We start from the raw sequence: 18,783 nt of genomic DNA, 5'->3' as shown, positions 1-18,783 counted from the left end.
TTGCTACCTGCCAAAGTAGTCCATTTCATTTTTAGCCCAATCTAATCAGGAGGAAGCTTTCAAAACTATCTAAAAATCTATTCCTTTGAAATTTCCACCAATGACTCCAAGTTTTTCTTCTGGATGGAGGCAGCTAGATGGGGCAGTGGATACAGTGCCAGCCCTGGAGTCTGGAGGACCTCAGTTCAAATCTCACCTCAGACACTTACTAGCTATATGACCCTGGGTAAGTCACTTAACCTGTTTTGCCTCAGTTTCCTCATCTGTAAAGTGAGCTGGAGAAGGAAATGGCAAATCACTGTAGTAGTATCTTTGCCAAGAAAATCCCAAAAGCGGTCATGAAGAGTTGGACAAGACTGAAAATGACTAAACAATATATAACCAGAACTAATAAACCAATCAAAACCAATCTAGAAATAATCCAATCCAGATGTGCTATGGGCAGGGCAGAATGCAGCAAGATTTACCACTTCACAGGGTCCTTCACTTTGGATAGTATACTTTGTTAATGCCACCAAGGACCATGTGAACTTTTTTGGCTGCTGTGTCACATTGGTGACTCATATGAAGGGCAAAGTCCATGAACAGCTCCAGAACTTTTACAAATGAATGTCCAATCACAACTTTCCCATCCCATACTTGTGCAATGTAGGACTGGACAATCATGCCTATTAAATTTCATCGTGATCAGTTCCATTCCATAGTTCTAGGCTCTTTAAGTCTGACTGTGATCCACTGTGCCAGCCACTCCTCCCAGCTTTGTGTCATGTACACATCTGATAATTGTGTCACCTGTGCCTCCATCCCAGCACTGAAGAAAAACGCTGAAGAGTATGGGGCCAACACTCCTCCAGAGCCCCTCCTCTAAGCTGAGGCAGACCCACTTATGGCTACGCTTTGGGTTTAATCACTCACTAGTTCCAAATAAACCTAACTATTATTGGCCAGCCTATGCTTCTCCCATCTTACCAACAAGGAAAGAAAGACTGATTTTGAAAAATGCTTTGCTGAAATGCAGGTATACTGCCTATGGCATTCCTCTAAGGTGGCTCGGTAGTACAGAAGATATAACATTGGGCCTGGAGTCAGGGAAACCTGTCTCAACTATTTCCTTAGCTGTGTCACCCTGGGCAAGTCACTTAACCTCTCTGCCTGCCTGTTTCCTCATGTATAAAACAGGGATAGTAATAGTACTTGCCTTCCAGGATGTTGTGAAGGTAAACACTTTGAAAATCTTTATGGGCTATACATCTATTATCTATTACTATTACCCTCACTTTGGGAATCTGTGGTTGTTAGTATAGGCAATGCCTGAGGTAGTATCTTCCTCCAGATCATAACACCTCAGGAAGCAGAATTTGAAACAAGGTCTTCCTTACTTCAAGCAGCATTCTAACCACTATGCCATACTGCCTCTAAACTAGTCTAGCAATCCTGCCAAAAAAAGGAAACAAGGTGAGTATGGTCAAATATGTTATTGATGACATCCTAATGGCTCTTAGGGATCATCTTTTCCCTTCCTAAATGCTTGCAAACACAGAGAAGGTGCTGAGTAAATGCCTGATAATCAATGTGGTATGCGCTGGATTTGGAATAAGAGGCCCTGAGTTCAAACCTTTGTTCTACTATGATCTAGCTGTGTGACCTTGGTCAAGTCACTTCTCTCTGGATTAATTCCCTCATTTGTAAAATTGTTTACTAGCAGATCTCTAAGGCCTCTTCTAGGATCCTATAATCCTTCAATAATGCTTTCCATGATTTTATGAGAAATTAAAAGTAAATTTCACTGCATTGTAGCTTGAAGACTATTTCTGGTAACCTTGAAGACATTGTAGAAAAGAAGTTGTTTGTGTCTATGAAGAGTGTCCATCGGAGGGAGGCACTGAATTTAGCTGGGGGTGGGGGCAGTGGTGGGAGATAGTGACACTGTCCTTGTCCTAGAGGGAGCTCCTATCAATCATCTGGACACTGATGGGCACTGGCAGACCACCTCTGAGTCAGTCCATGAAAAGGGGAACCAGGAAGACAGCAATTATTCTAGTTCAGCCCCTGCCTCTTGTATGTCATGTTTATAGTCAAAGTGGGGAATCCATTCTGAAATCTCTAAATCAGGAACAGAATCGTACAAGTTTAGAGTTTGAAAGGTCCTCAGAGATTAACAAGTGCAACTTCTTCATTTAATAAATGAGAAAACTTGGGTTCAAGAAGGTGAATGACTTATCTGTTGTCTCCCCAGTTACTGCCTCACCCTCTGACTCAGAAACACTGATTAACATCAAACCAAGTTCTTCCTTTCAGCCTTTTCCTTATGAATCCATTTGTTATTATTATTATTATTGTCACAGTAAGATGATCATTCACTTTTTAGTGGGATTTGCTGGAATTTCACTGGGTAATGTGGTCACTTATAAAGAATCCATTTTCCCCAAATACAAATGTTATAATTAACTGAGGACTAATAATCCAATAGGAAAAAATAGGAAATCCAACAGGAATACAATAGGAAAAAAGCCTCTTCGCTCATCTGAAAACCTGCTACTCTTGAAGTCAATTACCAAATCTAGGGGTTTGGGGTTTTTTCCCCAAATGGAGTTTTGTGGCTGTCTCCCTCTTATTTCCTTGTCCTAATGACCTTACCCTAATCACATCCTATGCTGCCTTTCAAGGTCTGTCCCAACAGCAGTCCAGCTTGATGATACCTTGTAAAGATGAATGATGGTGATCTAACTTGAAATCTGCTCAAGCTTCCACAATTTAACAGGAAAAATGAAGTATGCCAATAGCAACAGAGAGAAAGTCATCCCTATCCAGCCACTTGCAAACACTCAAAATCTTAGAAGTGCTATTATTCTAACAAATCTGCCCTGAGCTTCTCTCCTCTCCCCTCCCCACATCAGATACAAAGTTTTCTTGTGGCCTCAGATGACAAAGCTCGGCCTTATTTACTCACTGGAGAAGTTTCCCTTCCTGGAGAAAAATGATGTAGGGATCTTGCCTTACCCTCATTTACAGTTCTGCAAAGATGCTTCTTCCCCTGGAAAAGACTTGCTACATAAGAAAACCAAACAAGCAACACCAGCCACAAGAACAATTTGCAACGAACAACAATTGGCAATGAAAACAAGCCACCCTGGTCTTGGAGAGTCAGGGATCTTTACCTGGCTTGCTGTCTGTTTGTTTGTTGATTTCCATAGATACATTCACACCCGAAGATCCTTCTGGCCAGCACTCCAATTGGAGGTTTGCCTCACAGCCAACAGTACTAATAAAACAAATGACTCTGAAAACTCACCTGCCTTCAGCTCCAAGGGCCCAGCACCCTGAGATCCTGATCCCAGGGTAACCAGGAGGGCTGCTCATTCCCCAACTTGTAGTAATCCCAAGACTATGACGAGGATCGAGCAGGATGCTCTGAATATAACTGTATCTATCTGATGTCTGAGTCCCAAGTTAGGTGCAAGAAGATCTAAACTTCTCAGTTCTTTCACCAAGACCTACGCTACTCTGAGCCTGGACTGACAGTCTGCCAGAAGAAATCTGGAGAAGTTCTGAGCTGATGGGGCTGCATCTCCTTAACTGGCTATTCTAAAGGTGAGGCTTGGAATGATTCAGGAAGCTGGTGTGGCAGAGGAAGGTGGGAGTTTGGATTTTCTTTAAGGTGCAATTCAATGTTTCTGATGAGCTAGATTTGTAAGGGCAGCAGGACGAACAGTAGGAGAAAGTCAGTACGGGCTGCTCTGACTTCAATGTCCTGCAGAGGCCAACAGGCATAAGAGGATAACTTAGCTAGGAGATTATGTTCATTACTTGATATTAATAGCACTGACTTTGGTTTTAAAAAAAACCAAACCAGCCCAACAACAAACCAGCAGCACCTCACAGAGCTGCTGTTCTGGCTGTGAGCTGCCCACTAGATGCCTTGCTCTGGGGCCTCCCCTCACTCTCCAATGGCTCTGGGGCCTCCCTCTAAGCAGTCCCAGCAGACCTATTTGTTTTCTAGGAAAGGGAGAAGCCCAGGGAGCTGGATTTAGTCACCAGCCTTGGCATTCCCAGGAAAAGTCTAGGGGCCTGAATCCCACCTGGTGAGGCAGCCCCATTCCTTAAGGTCTGCTCCACCCTTCCGAAGCTGGAGCAGGAGGAGCTTCATAAGCACCAGAGAAGCAGCACTGATCCACATGGGCCCCCTGGGCTCCCCCCTCCCTTCCTCTGACTCCAGTGCCCCAGGCAGGAAGCTTTCCACTTCCCTACAACACCGGTCAGAGACAAAGTCAGTGCCAGCAATGCCCCCACCCAGGGGCACTGTCAGCTCCACCCTCTCTCCAAGGTGCCTCTAACCAGCCATAAACAAACATGAAATTCTACACTCTGGGCTCAGGCAATGTGGCCACTAAGAATAACTGCTGCTCTTGCTCTCTGCTGCTTCTCCCTCCCTGCATTTTGCTCTACTCAGCCATCCTGGTGCCAAGGGAACTGAGGTAGTGGGGTGAAATAAGAGGCAGCAGCTAAGCTCTCCTGAAGCCCGGTGCACAGGCAGCCCAGAGGGCCACACCACCAAGCTGATGAGTCTTTCCTTCAGCACTGCACATGTAAATGGCAGAAGCTGGGCAGAAGGGGCATGGAGCTTCTGGCTGGAACAGGCCTCCAGCAAGCGCCAAGAGGAGCACTAGGTTTTCCTTCACCCCCCTTAACAATAATCCTTTTTAAGGAAGCCTTTGTAATTTCTGGTTACCACCACCCTTTCCCTGAACCCCACCCTCACTGGAACAAGACAACAGATCTGAGAGGAGAGGGCTCAGAACAGAACCCTGGAGGACACTCACAGTGAAGGGATAGGACATGAATCACAATCTAATAAATAAGGCTGGAGACTGGCTAGATAGGGAGGACAATCAAGATCAAAGTGCCACAAAACCCCAGGAAGGACAAAGAATACAGGAGGTGTGAGTGGACAATGGTGTCAAGAGGAAGGATGATGACTTGAGAAAAGCCAACAGATTTAACAGTTGAGACCCCTGGTAGCCATGGAGAGAGCATTTCCATTGAGTAATGAAGTCCAGAGACAGACTGGAATAAGTTGAGAAGTCAATGATGGAGGAAATAGTATAGATCAGGGCTTCTTAAACTTTTTCCACCTGCGATCCCTTTTTGCCTGAGAGATTTTTATATGACCCTGGGTATATGGGTATAAAAATAGGTATACAATTCAAACATTTACTGCCAAATTTTTTGTGACCCCCACATTCAGTTACGCAATCCCACATGGGGTGGTGACCCACAGTTTAAGAAGCTTTGGTATAGATGACTTTTTCTAGGAGTGCAGCTATGAAAGGCAAAGAGCTATCTAGTGACAGGTGATAGCTTGAGAGGATACTACTGAAAATTTTTTAAGAATGAGAGATACCAAGGCACAGTTTTTCAATAGCAGGGAAGAAGCCAATAGATAGAAAGAGGTTGAAGATTAAAAAGGAGGGATAATTAAGAAGGCAAACTGTTACAGTAGACAGAATCAAGGACATAAGTATACAGCCTGGCTTTGTGAGAAGGGTCATCTCTTTGTTAGAGACTGTAGCAAAGAAAGACAGAATAAGGGATGATCTCTAGAGATTTTGAACTATAAAATAGGGAAGAGGAAGCTCATGAAGAATATCTTCTATTTACTCAGTAAATGCATGAAGTAAAATACTTTGCTAAGTAGAAGAGGTGATGTAAGAGGCTTGAGGAGAGAAGAGGTTTGAATAGACACCATCAGAGTGAGAGACAATCAACTGAGGAGAATAAAAGTATAATGGAGAACCAAATAGGAAAGAATAAAAGACTGCCCTACAGTAGCAAGGGCCTAGCTGAAATTAATTAACATAAATTTATGGTGAACCCATTTAGCACAATTGTGTTACCTCTGGCTAATGCTGGTCAGCAGTACAAGAACAGGAATGTGGAAGGCAAATGCTGGGGTAACTAAGAGTTAGGGCTTGGCAAGCCTCAGTGACAAAAGGACAAGGAAATAAGAGATTCTAGGGTTGATGACCCCAATAAAATTTTTGAAATGGTTAAGACTGGGAAAGAAGGAAAGTAAAACTAGAATAGGAGGGATGGCTGGCCTGGAAGAACTCAGAGGCATGAATGGACAGGAAGTCACGGGCAGGTAAGATGAAGAGGTTTAAGAGAAGTGAGGAGGAGAGGTAGGCCAAAAGAAAATAACCTATTTAAAAAGGGTTCTCGGGGCAGCTAGGTGGCACAGTGGATAGAGCACTGGCCCTGGAGTCAGGAGTACCTGAGTTCAAATCCGGCCTCAGACCCTTGACACTTACTAGCTGTGTGACCCTGGGCAAGTCACTTAACTCCAATTGCCTCACTTTAAAAAAAAAAAAAAAGGGTTCTCTCTCTTGTTTTTTTTGGTGAGGCAATTGGGGGTTAAGTGACTTGCCCAGGGTCGTACAGCTCGTGTCAAGGGTCAGAGGCCGGATTTGAACTTAGGTCCTCCCGAATCCAGGGCCTAGCTAGGTGGTGAGGTGGATAGAGCACTGGCCCTGGATTCGGGAGGATCTGAGTTCAAATCCGGCCTCAGACCCTTGACACTTACGAGCTGTGTGACCCTGGGCAAGTCACTTAACCCTCATTGCCCAGAGAAAAAAAAAAGGGTTCTCTCCATCCTAACTTGTGTTTTAGTGACCCATTCACAAACACTGGACTAAGCAGCAGGGGCAAGGCCTCCCCTATTCCCAGCCTGATTTCTGAGACATCCTTCTCACTGCACCTTTGGACCCTAACCCTCAAGAATACAGGTCTCACCTGCATTGATGAAGGATGGATACACCTTACACCCAAAACTCAAGGGTTTTGCAGAGATATTTTCAAGAGTTCTTTCTAGACGTGGGAAATAATAATAGGGATGGAAGGGGATAGGGGATAGAATAGAAAGGTGACAGAAGCTATACTCTTTTTCCACTGCTCTAGGGTCTGTTACTATATTTTTATCTGGAAAAAAAAATTGTTCTTCTTTATTATTTGTTATCCTTTGTAGGCTCCATGAGAAAACCTGGGGAATATCTTTCTAAGAAAGTTCTTTGGGGCAGCTAGGTGGCGCAGTGGCTAGAGCACCAGCCCTGGATTCAGGAGTACCTGAGTTCAAATCCGGCCTCAGACACTTGACACTTACTAGCTGTGTGACCCTGGGCAAGTCACTTAACCCCCATTGTCCCGCAAAAAGAAAGAAAGAAAGAAAGAAAGAAAGAAAGAAAGAAAGAAAGAAAGAAAGAAAGAAAGAAAGAAAGAAAGAAAAAGAAAAAAAAAGAAAAAGAAAAAAGTTCTTTAAAAAAAAAAGGAAAGCAAAATGGTTTGTAAAACAAAGTAGTACATACACTTGTTGTTGTCATTATTATTAACTACAACAACAGTAATTGGCAGTTTAATGGGCCAAATCTTGAACTTATTTATATTTGTTGCAGCTTAGGAATTCCTTCTATAGTCCTCCTCCTTTAAGTCTCCTAGTAGTTAAAACAACAACACCCTGACATAACTTTTCTTTTTTGGCATTGACTTGTGAATTCATGGCAGTAAAGAAATCCTAGTGAGGAAACTCCCTCTACCAATGCAGCTTAGGCTTGGTCACCCAGAGGCATTGAGAGGTTAAGGGACTTTCCCAGGATCAGAATTCTAATTATCAGATGCAGGATTTAAACACAAGTCTTTCTGACTCAATGGCTGGCTCTCTGTCTAGGTCACCTCTCTCTACCATCTCTTTTCTTTTCTTTCTTTTTGTTGTTGTTGAGGCAATTGGGGTTGTAACTTGCCCAGGGTCACATAGTGAACAAGTATCTGAGGCCATAATTGAGCTCAGGTCCTTCTGACTCCAAGGTTGGTGCTCTATTCAAAGTGTCACCTAGTTGCCCCCAGCATTACTGATTTTCATAAAGTGGAATCCACATGATAGACTTTTAAATACTGACTAAAATACTTCAGGTCAGTTATATAATATGACAGGCAGTGGAGCTGCCAGAAAGACTTGGGTTCAAGTCTTGCTCCTGACACATAAAGGCTGTGACCTGGGGCAAATCTTTTAAGCTTTCAGTGTTGCAGGCAACTCTCTAAGACTCTAAGTGACAAAGAATATAGTGGGGAAGTTTCCCTCTCTAGGAAATCCCTTTATCAATGAAATCATAGCACTACTCCCTAGTTCCACTTCAGCTATATAGTATTTGGCACCCTAGAAAGGTGCCGAATAGCTCAATGTAAGCAACAGCTGGTCCCAATTTTTCCCATCTCTATATTCAATAGTGTTAGGGCTATTATGAAGAAATTAAATATAAAATGCAAAGGCAGTGTTGGAAGAACTAGTTGTCTTTGTTCCCATCTTTCCTTCTACCTCCCCCATTTCCAGCCTGCCAATTAAGGAGATCCACAGACTGAGTCCAGACTCAAGGGCCCAAGGGAGAGACAAACCACACTCAGTCACTGGAAGACATAACAGAACAAGCATTGCATTTCTTTTTCCTGAAATGACAAGCAAGGGAAGGGACACTTGACCTGATTTTCTTTCTCCTTTTTTTTTTCTCGCCTCTCTTTTTCAAACTTCTTTTACTGATCTGGCCAATAAAAATATTATGTACCTTCTAATGTTTTGGCAGATGATGCTTTCTGAATACCTCTATAATGAAGGATTTTTGGTATGGATAATATTGCCTTATGGATCATGGTAGTAAGTATATTTTTTGCCCCAAAACAAAATTTTCTGCTCTGAAAATTTAAGTTTCTCAATTAGGATCCTTGGATAAGCAGTTCTTGGCTACTTTAAGGGATCTGCAAAGTTCAAAGGCATAGCAAATTGCTCCCTCTGGTGGCAGAAGTCCATTAAGTTAAAAACTCTTCCCAAAGTGGCACTGGAACTTCCACTTAACTTTCAATGTTTTCCCAGAAAGCCCCACCCTGGATGACTAACACAACAGACTCATCTCTCATGGCAAAACAGAACCATTTACTTTAACCCTGCCCTCAAACTCCATAGGCAGTGCCCCAAGCTCTAATCATTAGCATGCTTAAAAGTCATCTGTAACAGGGATGACCACAATTTAAATAGAAAATGCCTTCCTTCCAGCTTTATATCATGTCTCCATACAATCCCCCTAATAATGGGACCTGCAAGAGACCGGGCCCAGGCAGAGCTAAACTATTTCCTGCCTGGGGCCATGCTTTCTTTTCTTTTCTTTCTTACTTTTTTTTTTTGGCGGGGCAGTAAGGTTTAAGTGAGTTGCCCAGGGTCACACAGACTACTGCACTACTTAGCTGCCCCTATGCTTTCTTTTTTAAAAAATTTAATTTGGGGGCAGCTAGGAGGCGCAGTGGATAAAACACCGGCCCTGGAGTCAGGAGGACCTAAGTTCAAATCCGACTTCAGACACTTGACACTAGCTGTGTGACCCTGGGCAACTCACTTAACCCTCGGTGTCCTGCAAAATAATAATAATAATAATAATTTAATGGGGGCATGAGGGAGGGAAATGCATTCTTATCTTTCACTTTGTGTGTGTGTGTGTGTGTGTGTGTATGGGGCAATGAGGGTTAAATGACTTGCCAGGGTCACACAGCTAGTAAGTGTCAAGTGTCTGAGGCCAAATTTGAACTCAGGTCCTCCTGAATCCAAGGCCAGTGTTTTATCTACTGCTCCACTTAGCTGCCCTCCAGAAATGCATTCTTCATCAGTGAGGGCTCCCTCACATTGCCCAAATGCTAGTCTGTGACTCTCCTCAGCCATCTTTCAGCCATGCCACTGGCTGTATACCCTTTCCCCCTTTTCTAGATCTTATTCTGAGAACAATAATCAAATGAATACTACTATTGCTTCTAGAAAAGTGGTGTCAATTAACCATCCTATGACTCCACTCACCGTCCCAGTGACTTCCCAGAACAAAAAACCTATACCTAGACACCATCCCCACTCACTGTGTTGTAAGTAAGCTTTTGGGGACAGCTAGATGGCACAGTGGATAGAGCACCGGGCCTGGATTCAGGAGTACCTGAGTTCAAATCTGGCCTCAGACACTTAACACTAACTAGCTGTGTGACCCTGGGCAAGTCACTTAACCCCAATTGCCCCGCAAAAAAAAAAAAAAGTAAGCTTTTAGGGGGCAGCTAGGTGGCGCCGTGGATAAAGCACGGGCTCTGGATTCAGGAGGACCTAAGTTCAAATCCGGCCTCAGACACTTGACACTAGCTGTGGGCAAGTCACTTAACCCTCATTGCCCTGCAAGAAAAAAAAGAAAAAGAAAGAGAAAAGAAAGTAAGCTTTTGGAGGATGAGACAGCAAGGTGGCCACGTGGATAGAGTACTGGGCCTGAAGTCAGGAAAGACTCATCTTCCTGAGCTTAAATCTGGCCTCAGACACTTACCTGTGTGATCCAGGGCAAGTCACTTAACCCCTGTTTGCCTCAGTTTCCTCATCTGTAAAATGAACTGGAGAAGGAAAAAGCAAACTACTCCAGTATCATTGCCAAGAAAACCCCAAATGGGTCAGGAGAAATTGGACATGACTGAAAATGACATAAAGAAGTGTTTGAGGATAAAGGTCGTCTCTTTTCTACATCTGTATCACCTTTGTTTCACACAGTGCCTGGAACAGGATATGAGCTTAGTAAATGCTTTTTCATTCATTCTTTTCTGTACTTAAAAAATATACTTATAAGCATTGAGAGTAATATATATCTCTTCTTCTGATAGTCGATGAAAAGGAAGCACACCTTTTCACCTTTAAATATGACAATGCTATGAATGTTCACAAAACACCCAACCAGCCAGAGAGGGTCTTAGAATCCATACACTCACTCTATCTAGTCTAGACGGTGGTTTTTGTGGCATACCAGCCTTCCACTCTCTGAAAACGAACTGATTAAATTACAATCCCTACCATATCTTTTGGAGAAAATAACATTCTTTTTTTTTTTTTTTTTAGTGAGGTAATTGGGGTTAAGTGACTTGCCCAGGGTCACACAGCTAGTAAGTGTTAAGTGTTTGAGGCCAGATTTGAACTCAGGAACTCCTGACTCCAGGGCTGGTACTCCATCCACTGCACCACCTAGCTGCCCCGAAAATAACATTCTTTTTTTTTTTTTTTGGGGGGGGGGTTGGGGTGGTTTTTTGCGGGGCAATGGGGGTTAAGTGACTTGCCCAGGGTCACACAGCTAGTAAGTGTCACGTATCTGAGGCCGAATTTGAACTCAGGTACTCCTGAATCCAGGGCCGGTGCTTTATCCACTGCGCCACCTAGCTGCCCCGGAAAATAACATTCTTAAATAGCTGTGAAGCTATTCCTCAGAAAGTTGAATTGGAGAGGCACAGAACAGAAAGATGTATCCAATTAGGTGAGTCATTTAAAGTCTCTAACATGGAAGAAAGGATTCAATAAGGATGCTAGACAGTGATCCCTCAAGTCTCTACTAAGTATGATTCTAGCATGCAAACACACAGAAACCACCACAAACAGAAACATATGGCCTGATTTCTTATAGTAAGACAAGCAGCCTCTTCATTCTGGATTCTAGTTCACAAAATCCCATAGCTAGATAACACATAAGAGGTCATCTAGTCTAACTCAAACCCGAACAGAATTTCCCTCCCAAGGTTGCCCCGTAACATTCCTCAAAGTAGTCATAGTGTTTTCTTAAAATTAAAAAACCTTTACCAAAGCATATCATTCCACATTTGTTCAACTTTGTTTTGAAGTTTTTCCTTTTAAGAACCTTAAATATGACTCTGTAATATCTATCTTTTGTTTCTCCTTTTCGCTTCTGGGGAGTATTTTTTCCCATATATGACAACACTTCTAATAGCTGAAGACAGGTATCATAGTCCCCTATATGTTCTTGCAGGGTTGTCTACAAGAGTGGAAATCTGTTCTGTATTTCAAATAAACATTTTTGAATTCTCACACTGAAGTGATCAGTTCTAAAAAAGTGATGCCTCAATAACCCTGGCATCAGGTGGCGCAGTGGAGAGAGCACTGGCCCTGGAGTCTGGAGTACCTGTGTTCAAACTCCGGCCTCAGACACTTAACACTAGCTGTGTGACCCTGGGCAAGTCACTTAACCCCAATTGCCTCACTAAAAATAAATAAATAAATAAAATAACCCCAGCATCTATGATACTCATTCAAATGGAATGTTCTCAGAACTTAGAAACTCCAACAGTTGCAAGCAAAGACACACACAGCTTGATATTTAGAAAGGTTGGCATGGGAACTGGGCAGCTGTTATGGAAATTATGAATGAGAACCCAGACCCTATACTTGGCAAAAATAATAAATAAGTTTCCTTGCTCCATGAAGAGATGTAGCCAGATAAATATACACAATTCTGATGAAAGCAAACTTTAGAATACATGGAGTTTAAAGGGGGGTAGCCCAAAGAGAACCACTAGGTACATATAATGGGTACACAACCTCTCCTGCACAGCTGGAGATGCCCACAGTGGGCAGCGGACCTGGAGCATTATAAAGGGGCATGTATGAAGTGAGGCCTCCAAAAGGTACAGCAAATAAATGAGTGTGGTACTACCAGACCACGTGAATAGGCCCGGAAGTGGTGAGAAAGTAGAAGATGGGGTATAGCGCAGCGGGTCTTAACCTTTTGTGTCACTATACCCTTTTGGCAATCGGATGAAGCCTATGAACCCCTTCTAAGAATGTTTGTTCTTACATTTATAATCGAAGGAAATGAGAAATTTCAGTTGGAATTTAGTCACCAGAAAGATAATTGTTGCCCCTATCCTAAAAGGGACCTCAGGTTAAGAACCCCTGGAATTTGGGTGTGGGAGGATATCTGGGTGTGGAGTGACGGCTGGGAGATATGGGGGGAGGTGATGCGAGGGAGGGAAAGGAGTGTCTATGGGGCGGGAAGCAGAAAAAAGGCAAAGGGGGGGGGGCAGGATACTATATGTACGAGGGAAAAGGGGGCAAAGACGAGGGGCGGGGCAGGAAGGAGAACAGGAAGGGGAGTGCCGCTGCCAGCTACACCCTTCCCTCCCCCCACCTCTCCCCGAGAACATCTTGGTGCTCGGGGAGTGGAAAGGCCACGCAGAACACGTGGAGCAGGGGGCTAGAAGTTCCTCCACAGCTCCCGGACCGCAGCTCCGCCCGAGGCAGGGCGCCCCCTCCCGGGCGCCGGGCGCCGGGCTCTGGGCGCGTCTGGCCCGAAGGAGCGCGCCCCTACGCCCGAGAGCCTCCGCTCCGCGCGCTTCTGCCTCCGGCCCCCTCCCTCCCTCGTTACCTGGCCTCGCACTGAGCCTCGCTCTCCTCCCCGTCTTCCCGCTCATCTAGTCCCGGGGGGGCTTCCTCAGGGGCAGGTGACAAATAGGCGCCGGCGGCCGAGAGGGCCAGATCCAGCGTCGTCGCCATTGCGCCTCCAGATTCGTAACGGGACCGGAGCCGAGTCCCGGGCCAGAGCCGGGAGGAGGCGGACACAGACAAACTAGGATGAGGCGGGGGCGGTGGCACGAAGAGAGAAGCGCTCCCACAAGGACTTCTGGGAGTTGTGGTTCCACAGTCTCGCCTCGACTTTGGAGAGCGGACTGGTGAGAACTACAAGTCCATTGGGGCTATATGGTGGGGCCTCTGATGCATCCTGGGAGCTGTAGTCCTTGCTGGAAGCAGCAAGCCCATTGATTACGGATTTCTCCCGAGAGCTGACCTTAAGGACACGTGCGCTGGGTGGGGAACCCATTCTGCATAATTCTCCATGCATTTTATTGCTATTTCTCTGTTGAGCAGGCCTTCCTGGAACTTTTGCTGATCCAGCCCGCCTTTACTGTTCTCTCCTTCCTCAGATTTTCACCGAACATTTTGTCTGGATCTTTCCTTTAACCTCATCACACCTTGTCTTGTATTTTAATTTATCTACGCGTCATTTCATTCGATCACTTCCCTATCACGTTCCGCCCCTACTGCTACCATAAAGTACGCTTCTTCGGGACAGAAATTGTGCTGTTTTTCATCTTAATATCACCCTCACCCACCGCACCTCCCACCCTACCACCTGTGCCACTGTACAACACTGTACACGTAAGGAAGAGCTTTACTTTAATAAAAGCTAATTAAATCGAAATTATTGTCCAGCCGAGATAGTTCCAAAGGGAGTTTAAGTTCTTTCCCCCAAGAATTCTTCTTGTTCATGTGACCACTGTCTCTTACCCCCTCCTCTCCCAACATTCGGTCCTCTCTGCAAGCGGAGCACCAGGCTGAGGAGCTAAGTGGAATGTCTGTAGTTTCCAGAGCGGTGACCTAGAAATGCTAGACCTAGTGAGAAGCAGGAGCCCGGACTGCACCGCAGATGCCCCAGCACATTTCAACAAGTTACTTCTCCAGACGTCAGCCCTCTCGTGCCTCTCACCCCTTAGGAAAGTTAGTACAGAGACCTAACTCTGGATCTACTTCGTCCTTCCTCCACCAACTCTTTAGCCACAATAAATTCTGAGAAGTGTTCGTTCCCAGCCTGGTGGCTGAGGCTGGGGCTGAGGAATGAGCCGTGTGAGGTGAAGAAGACTGGGGCCAGAAAGAGGCTCGGACTATGATGGGGTACGAGGCGAATTTGGGGTGATGGAGAGATAGAGGCTGGGGTGGGGGGTGGGGAAGGCTCTGGTCAGTTTCGAGCAATTCTGCTGGAAAGCACACCGTAGGCAGGGAATCAGTTCCATTGTGCCCTCCTAAATCTCCCGTAGGTCACAATCAGTTAGGGTTCGGAGTAATGAAATGGACTGTGCCTGAAGCAGAGGAGCCCTAGAAAACGAGGACTCCTGTAATACCAGCTCAGAAATGTGTAGTTTCTCGTCGACTACGGAATAAAATGATTCTGACATTCAAAGCCCTCTATAATCCAGCTCCATCTTATTTTTGCAATTTGCCCTTCTTTACCCATTCTATACAGTATTCTAGCCAAACTGGGCTTGCAGATCATTCCCTCTCTTGCATATTCAGTTTTCCTTTTCGTGGGCTCCCTTCTCAGCCAGCAAAACTTGCTCAGCCATCCCGTTATCTCCACCACCCCGCCCCGAAATACTCCCTTGACCGTGACAAGGTCTTCCTTTTAAGCTATCGTCCTTTTTCCTCTCCTTCATAATTTTTAGTTTACATCCTTACCTCGACTCCCTGTAAACTAGTTTCAATCCCTATCGTTCTACAAAATGACTGTCTCGAGACCCATTGACATATTACTTCAATTCCCCGACTTTTTTAGTCCTTGAACTTCTTATGGCATTCCATACTATGAACCACTCCCTCTTTCTTGAGATCTTCTATTTCTTTGGCTTGGGTGATATTACACTCCCACGGTTCTGCTACTTCTCTGACTGCTTCTTGTTTCTTTTGCAGGTTCTTCGTCCTGCCACCCCTTAAACATCAATATCCTCTAATGTTCTGTTCTTTCCTGTTTGCTCTCTAGACTCTACCTTGCTGATCTCATTCATCCCCAGGGATTTCAAGTATCCCTTCTATGCGGTTGACTCCTAATTCTGTCTTCACCTCCAGTCTCTTTGTAGCACTCCAGTCCCATATTTCCAAGTTCCTGCACTACATGACTACCAACAAATACCTTAACTCAATAGATGCTAAACTGAACTGAAAGGTAGTGTGGTGTAGTAGAAAGGGTCTTGGACTTTGATTCAAACCCCACTTCTGACATTTAATACCCATGGGGAAAATATAACTTCTGTGACATGGTTAACTTATCTATAAAGTGAAAACAATAATATCTGTAGTACCTACTTCATAGAGTTGTTGTATCAAATATAAGGTGCTCTATAAATTGCAACCATTATTTCTTATAGTAGAATGTAAGCTCTCTGAGAGCTGGGTCTGTGTCCAGTGCATCTTGAGACCTCCCAGCACCTAGTGCAATGCTTTATACAAGAGAGCCACTTCATAAATGCCTGTTATATCACATTTGCATTGCATTTATGCCAGAAAGTCTTCACCCACATTTCTATCAGAAGAAATTTTTCCATTCTTTAAGGCACTGTTCATAGGACTGCTAGAGCCTTTCATCACCTACTCAGTTAGACATAATCCCTCTCTCCCTGAATCGCTTTAAAAAAAACCTTTGTTTTATCTTAGGTGTGCACTTAATTATTCTCAAACTTGTATCATAGCTATTCGCATGTCTCTGTTCATTCATTCGTTCAATCAAGAAACAATAAGCTCCTTCTACCTCCAAAGAACTGTGCTAAGGCACTGGTGGACAATAGGGAGGGAAGGGAGAAATGAAATTTACGTAAGACTGGGTCCCTATACTCAAGGTTCTTACACACCAGAAAGGGGATAAGACCAGAACAGTAATTCTACTACACACCTACAGTAAAGGTACTACAACTGCAAAGCAGTATGTGGTATAGGAGAAAGATTAGTACCAACTAGGGAGTTAGGAAGGAGTAAGTGGGACCAGGGAAAGCTTCATCTAGATCTAATGTCCCACACCCCTCACAATGTAAAGTCCTTGAGGGTAGGATTTGTTTATGGTACTTTTGCTTCCCCAGTGATTCTGGGACCTCAGAGGAATCTGAAGGTAGGGTAAGTGCTGGGGAACCATCCCAGAAGATGCATTCAAGGTCCTTTCCCCACCTCTTTCCCAAGTTCACATCTCCAGAGGAGGGGCTTCATATTCTGGAGCCATTCAGCCTTCCTCAGTCCAGCTTGGTCTAGAAGGGGTGTGTGGTGTGTGTGTGTGTGTGTGTGTGTGTGTGTGTGTGTGTGTGTGATGTGTACATGTGTGGTGTGTGTATGGTAAGTGTATGTATGTGGTATGGTATGTGTGGGGCTATTTGTGTATGTGTGTATGTGGGGTGTATGTGTTATGTGTATGTGTGTGGCGTAAGAGTGTGTATGTCAGGCCCACTTCTGACCCTCCCCACACCTGCACAAGAAACTCACTCGCACCCAAGTCATGAAAAAGAATCAATAAACATTTATCTGATACGGTCATTTTCGTACATACAGGAATCGACTTCCAGCCCGGTCCTCGCTGGCCCCGGGCTTTACAGGACGTACCCTCTGGCTGGGGCCTTACCAACTTTTGCCCCATGCTAGCCGGTGATTAAGGAGGGCACCGATCATCACGCTTGGGGGGAGGGGGGGGGCTCAGCCTCGGGTAGGTTGCCGTTAAAACGCCTCTCGCAAATAAACACTTTGTAGATATAATATATATGTATATATGTGGTTACAAGGGATAAATTGAAACTTCTTTTTCCAAAATGCACTTATGTCTAAGAATGGGCATAAAAACCAAACGAAGCCCAAAGGGAGAGGACGCTCTGATGGGCTGGGACAGGCGGACAAGTCCAGGGGTCTCTCCCGACCTGCTCCAACTGGTGAATCTGAATCGGCAGTGGTGGGGTGGGAGGAGAAGGGAAAGCAAGACCTCTTCCAAGTCCAGCCCTCCCAGTCCCAAAATGACCCCGGCGGCAAGGGTCAGAGGCTATTTGGGGAGGGTGAGGAATCTGTGAAAGGGCAGATTTCAGAGCCCTCATGGAAGGCTTGGGCAAATGTATTACCCTGCCCCCATCGCCTCTGCACGTGCAAATAAAGTGCATCCTTTTCTTTTTTCCCTTGAAATTTTGCCCACCCCTCTGTCATACCCAAACTCTGCCCTCCCCCCACCCCGATCTCCCTTTTCCTGTGCAAGCGCTGGCCTTCCTCTCTGCATACACACACACCCATCTCCCTACCACTGAGGGCTGGATTTGGGTGCCCCAGCAAGGTCAGAGGTAGATCTGGAGAAGGTGGCCTTGAATATGTCAGCGGCAGCAAGAGATTGTGTGTGTGTTTTCAGGATAGGGACAGCATGAGTCAGGAACTCGGTGCCGGCACTGCCCCTTCTGGCAGGAGGGGAAGCAGGGGAAAAATGACATGTTGGGGTGGGGGGTGGAGGGTGGAGGGCGGTGGCTGCAGCGCTTAAGCCCTCACCTGCCTGCAGCTATTCCAGATGTGACCCAGACCTGCCCATCCGTACCAAAGCCAGTGGAACCCACACACCCAATTTACCCAGGGGAGAGTAAAGTGCTAAAATCCAAGTTAATAGGGACCCGTCTTGCATTGGAGTTCAACCCTCCACCCCCAGGGATTCCTTGGTGAGGAGTGGTGACCACCTGGTCTCCCAAAAGAATATTAACTGAAGAATTGAGGGCAGAGACCTCCTCTTTCCCATCCATGGCATCTACTTCCACTACCCTCTCCACATACACCTCTGACACCAATAAATGTCTATTCCCAGGAGCCTCAGGAATGGGAAGAATTAGCTAAAGGTTGAGAGAAGACAATTGAGAATAGAAGAAATGGTGTGTGCCTGGAACATAGCGCATACCACCTCTACTCTGCCACTAGCCTTCTTCCAAACTTGATCATCTAAGCAAAGTGACCCCTTCTGATACCTCAAAGAGCTCAGTGCTAAGTTGTTACCCTTCTCCTCCCCACCCCCTATTTTTTCTGCATCCCTTCACCACTTGGCTTTTCTCTCTTTTAACTATCAATTTCCACTTGTTTGAATCTTTAAATCTATTCCTGTGTCTTCCCTCAGACTGGAGACCTCCTGATAGTGTCTCCGCCCCCTCATTCCAAGGTAAAGCAGAGGGAAAGGCCTAACTTCTCTAAGACTACCACCATATAGGGTCAGCCCCTCCGATGCACCTGGCCCTAAAACCCTAGCCTAGGACATGGAAAGCAGTGACAGTGTCCCAGCCCTAAGCGGAGAATTCTCTTACTCCCCTTTTATCCCTGCCCCCAGGAGACAGCATTAACCTCAGTCTTGGTCATAC

The 18,783-nt window shown here is 45.2% G+C and overlaps 1 protein-coding gene across 7 annotated transcripts in view; it reads right to left on the bottom strand.

The window, feature by feature from the left end:
* Window positions 1-18,783, bottom strand: part of LOC122744035 (uridine-cytidine kinase-like 1) — a 77,428-nt gene that overhangs the window by 25,452 nt on the left and 33,193 nt on the right. For 2 of the 7 annotated variants that reach the window (XM_043989347.1, XM_043989348.1), the window contains exon 1: window positions 13,254-13,466. The exons of 1 other annotated variant lie outside the window; for it this stretch is intronic. In XM_043989347.1, coding sequence (XP_043845282.1) covers window positions 13,254-13,381 — 128 coding nt within the window. In that variant the 5' untranslated portion in view covers window positions 13,382-13,466. Of the gene's footprint in view, window positions 1-2,950; window positions 3,023-3,292; window positions 3,838-13,253; window positions 13,467-18,783 lie in introns of those variants that run through there. 4 more of the 7 variants (XM_043989349.1, XM_043989351.1, XM_043989350.1 and 1 more) reach the window with 3 other exon arrangements.

The sequence above is a fragment of the Dromiciops gliroides genome, chromosome 2, assembly GCF_019393635.1.
Source record: "Dromiciops gliroides isolate mDroGli1 chromosome 2, mDroGli1.pri, whole genome shotgun sequence".
Taxonomy (NCBI): Eukaryota; Metazoa; Chordata; class Mammalia; order Microbiotheria; family Microbiotheriidae; genus Dromiciops; species Dromiciops gliroides.
Note: the sequence above shows the minus strand (reverse complement) of the source record. Positions and strands in the feature narration are given on the sequence as shown.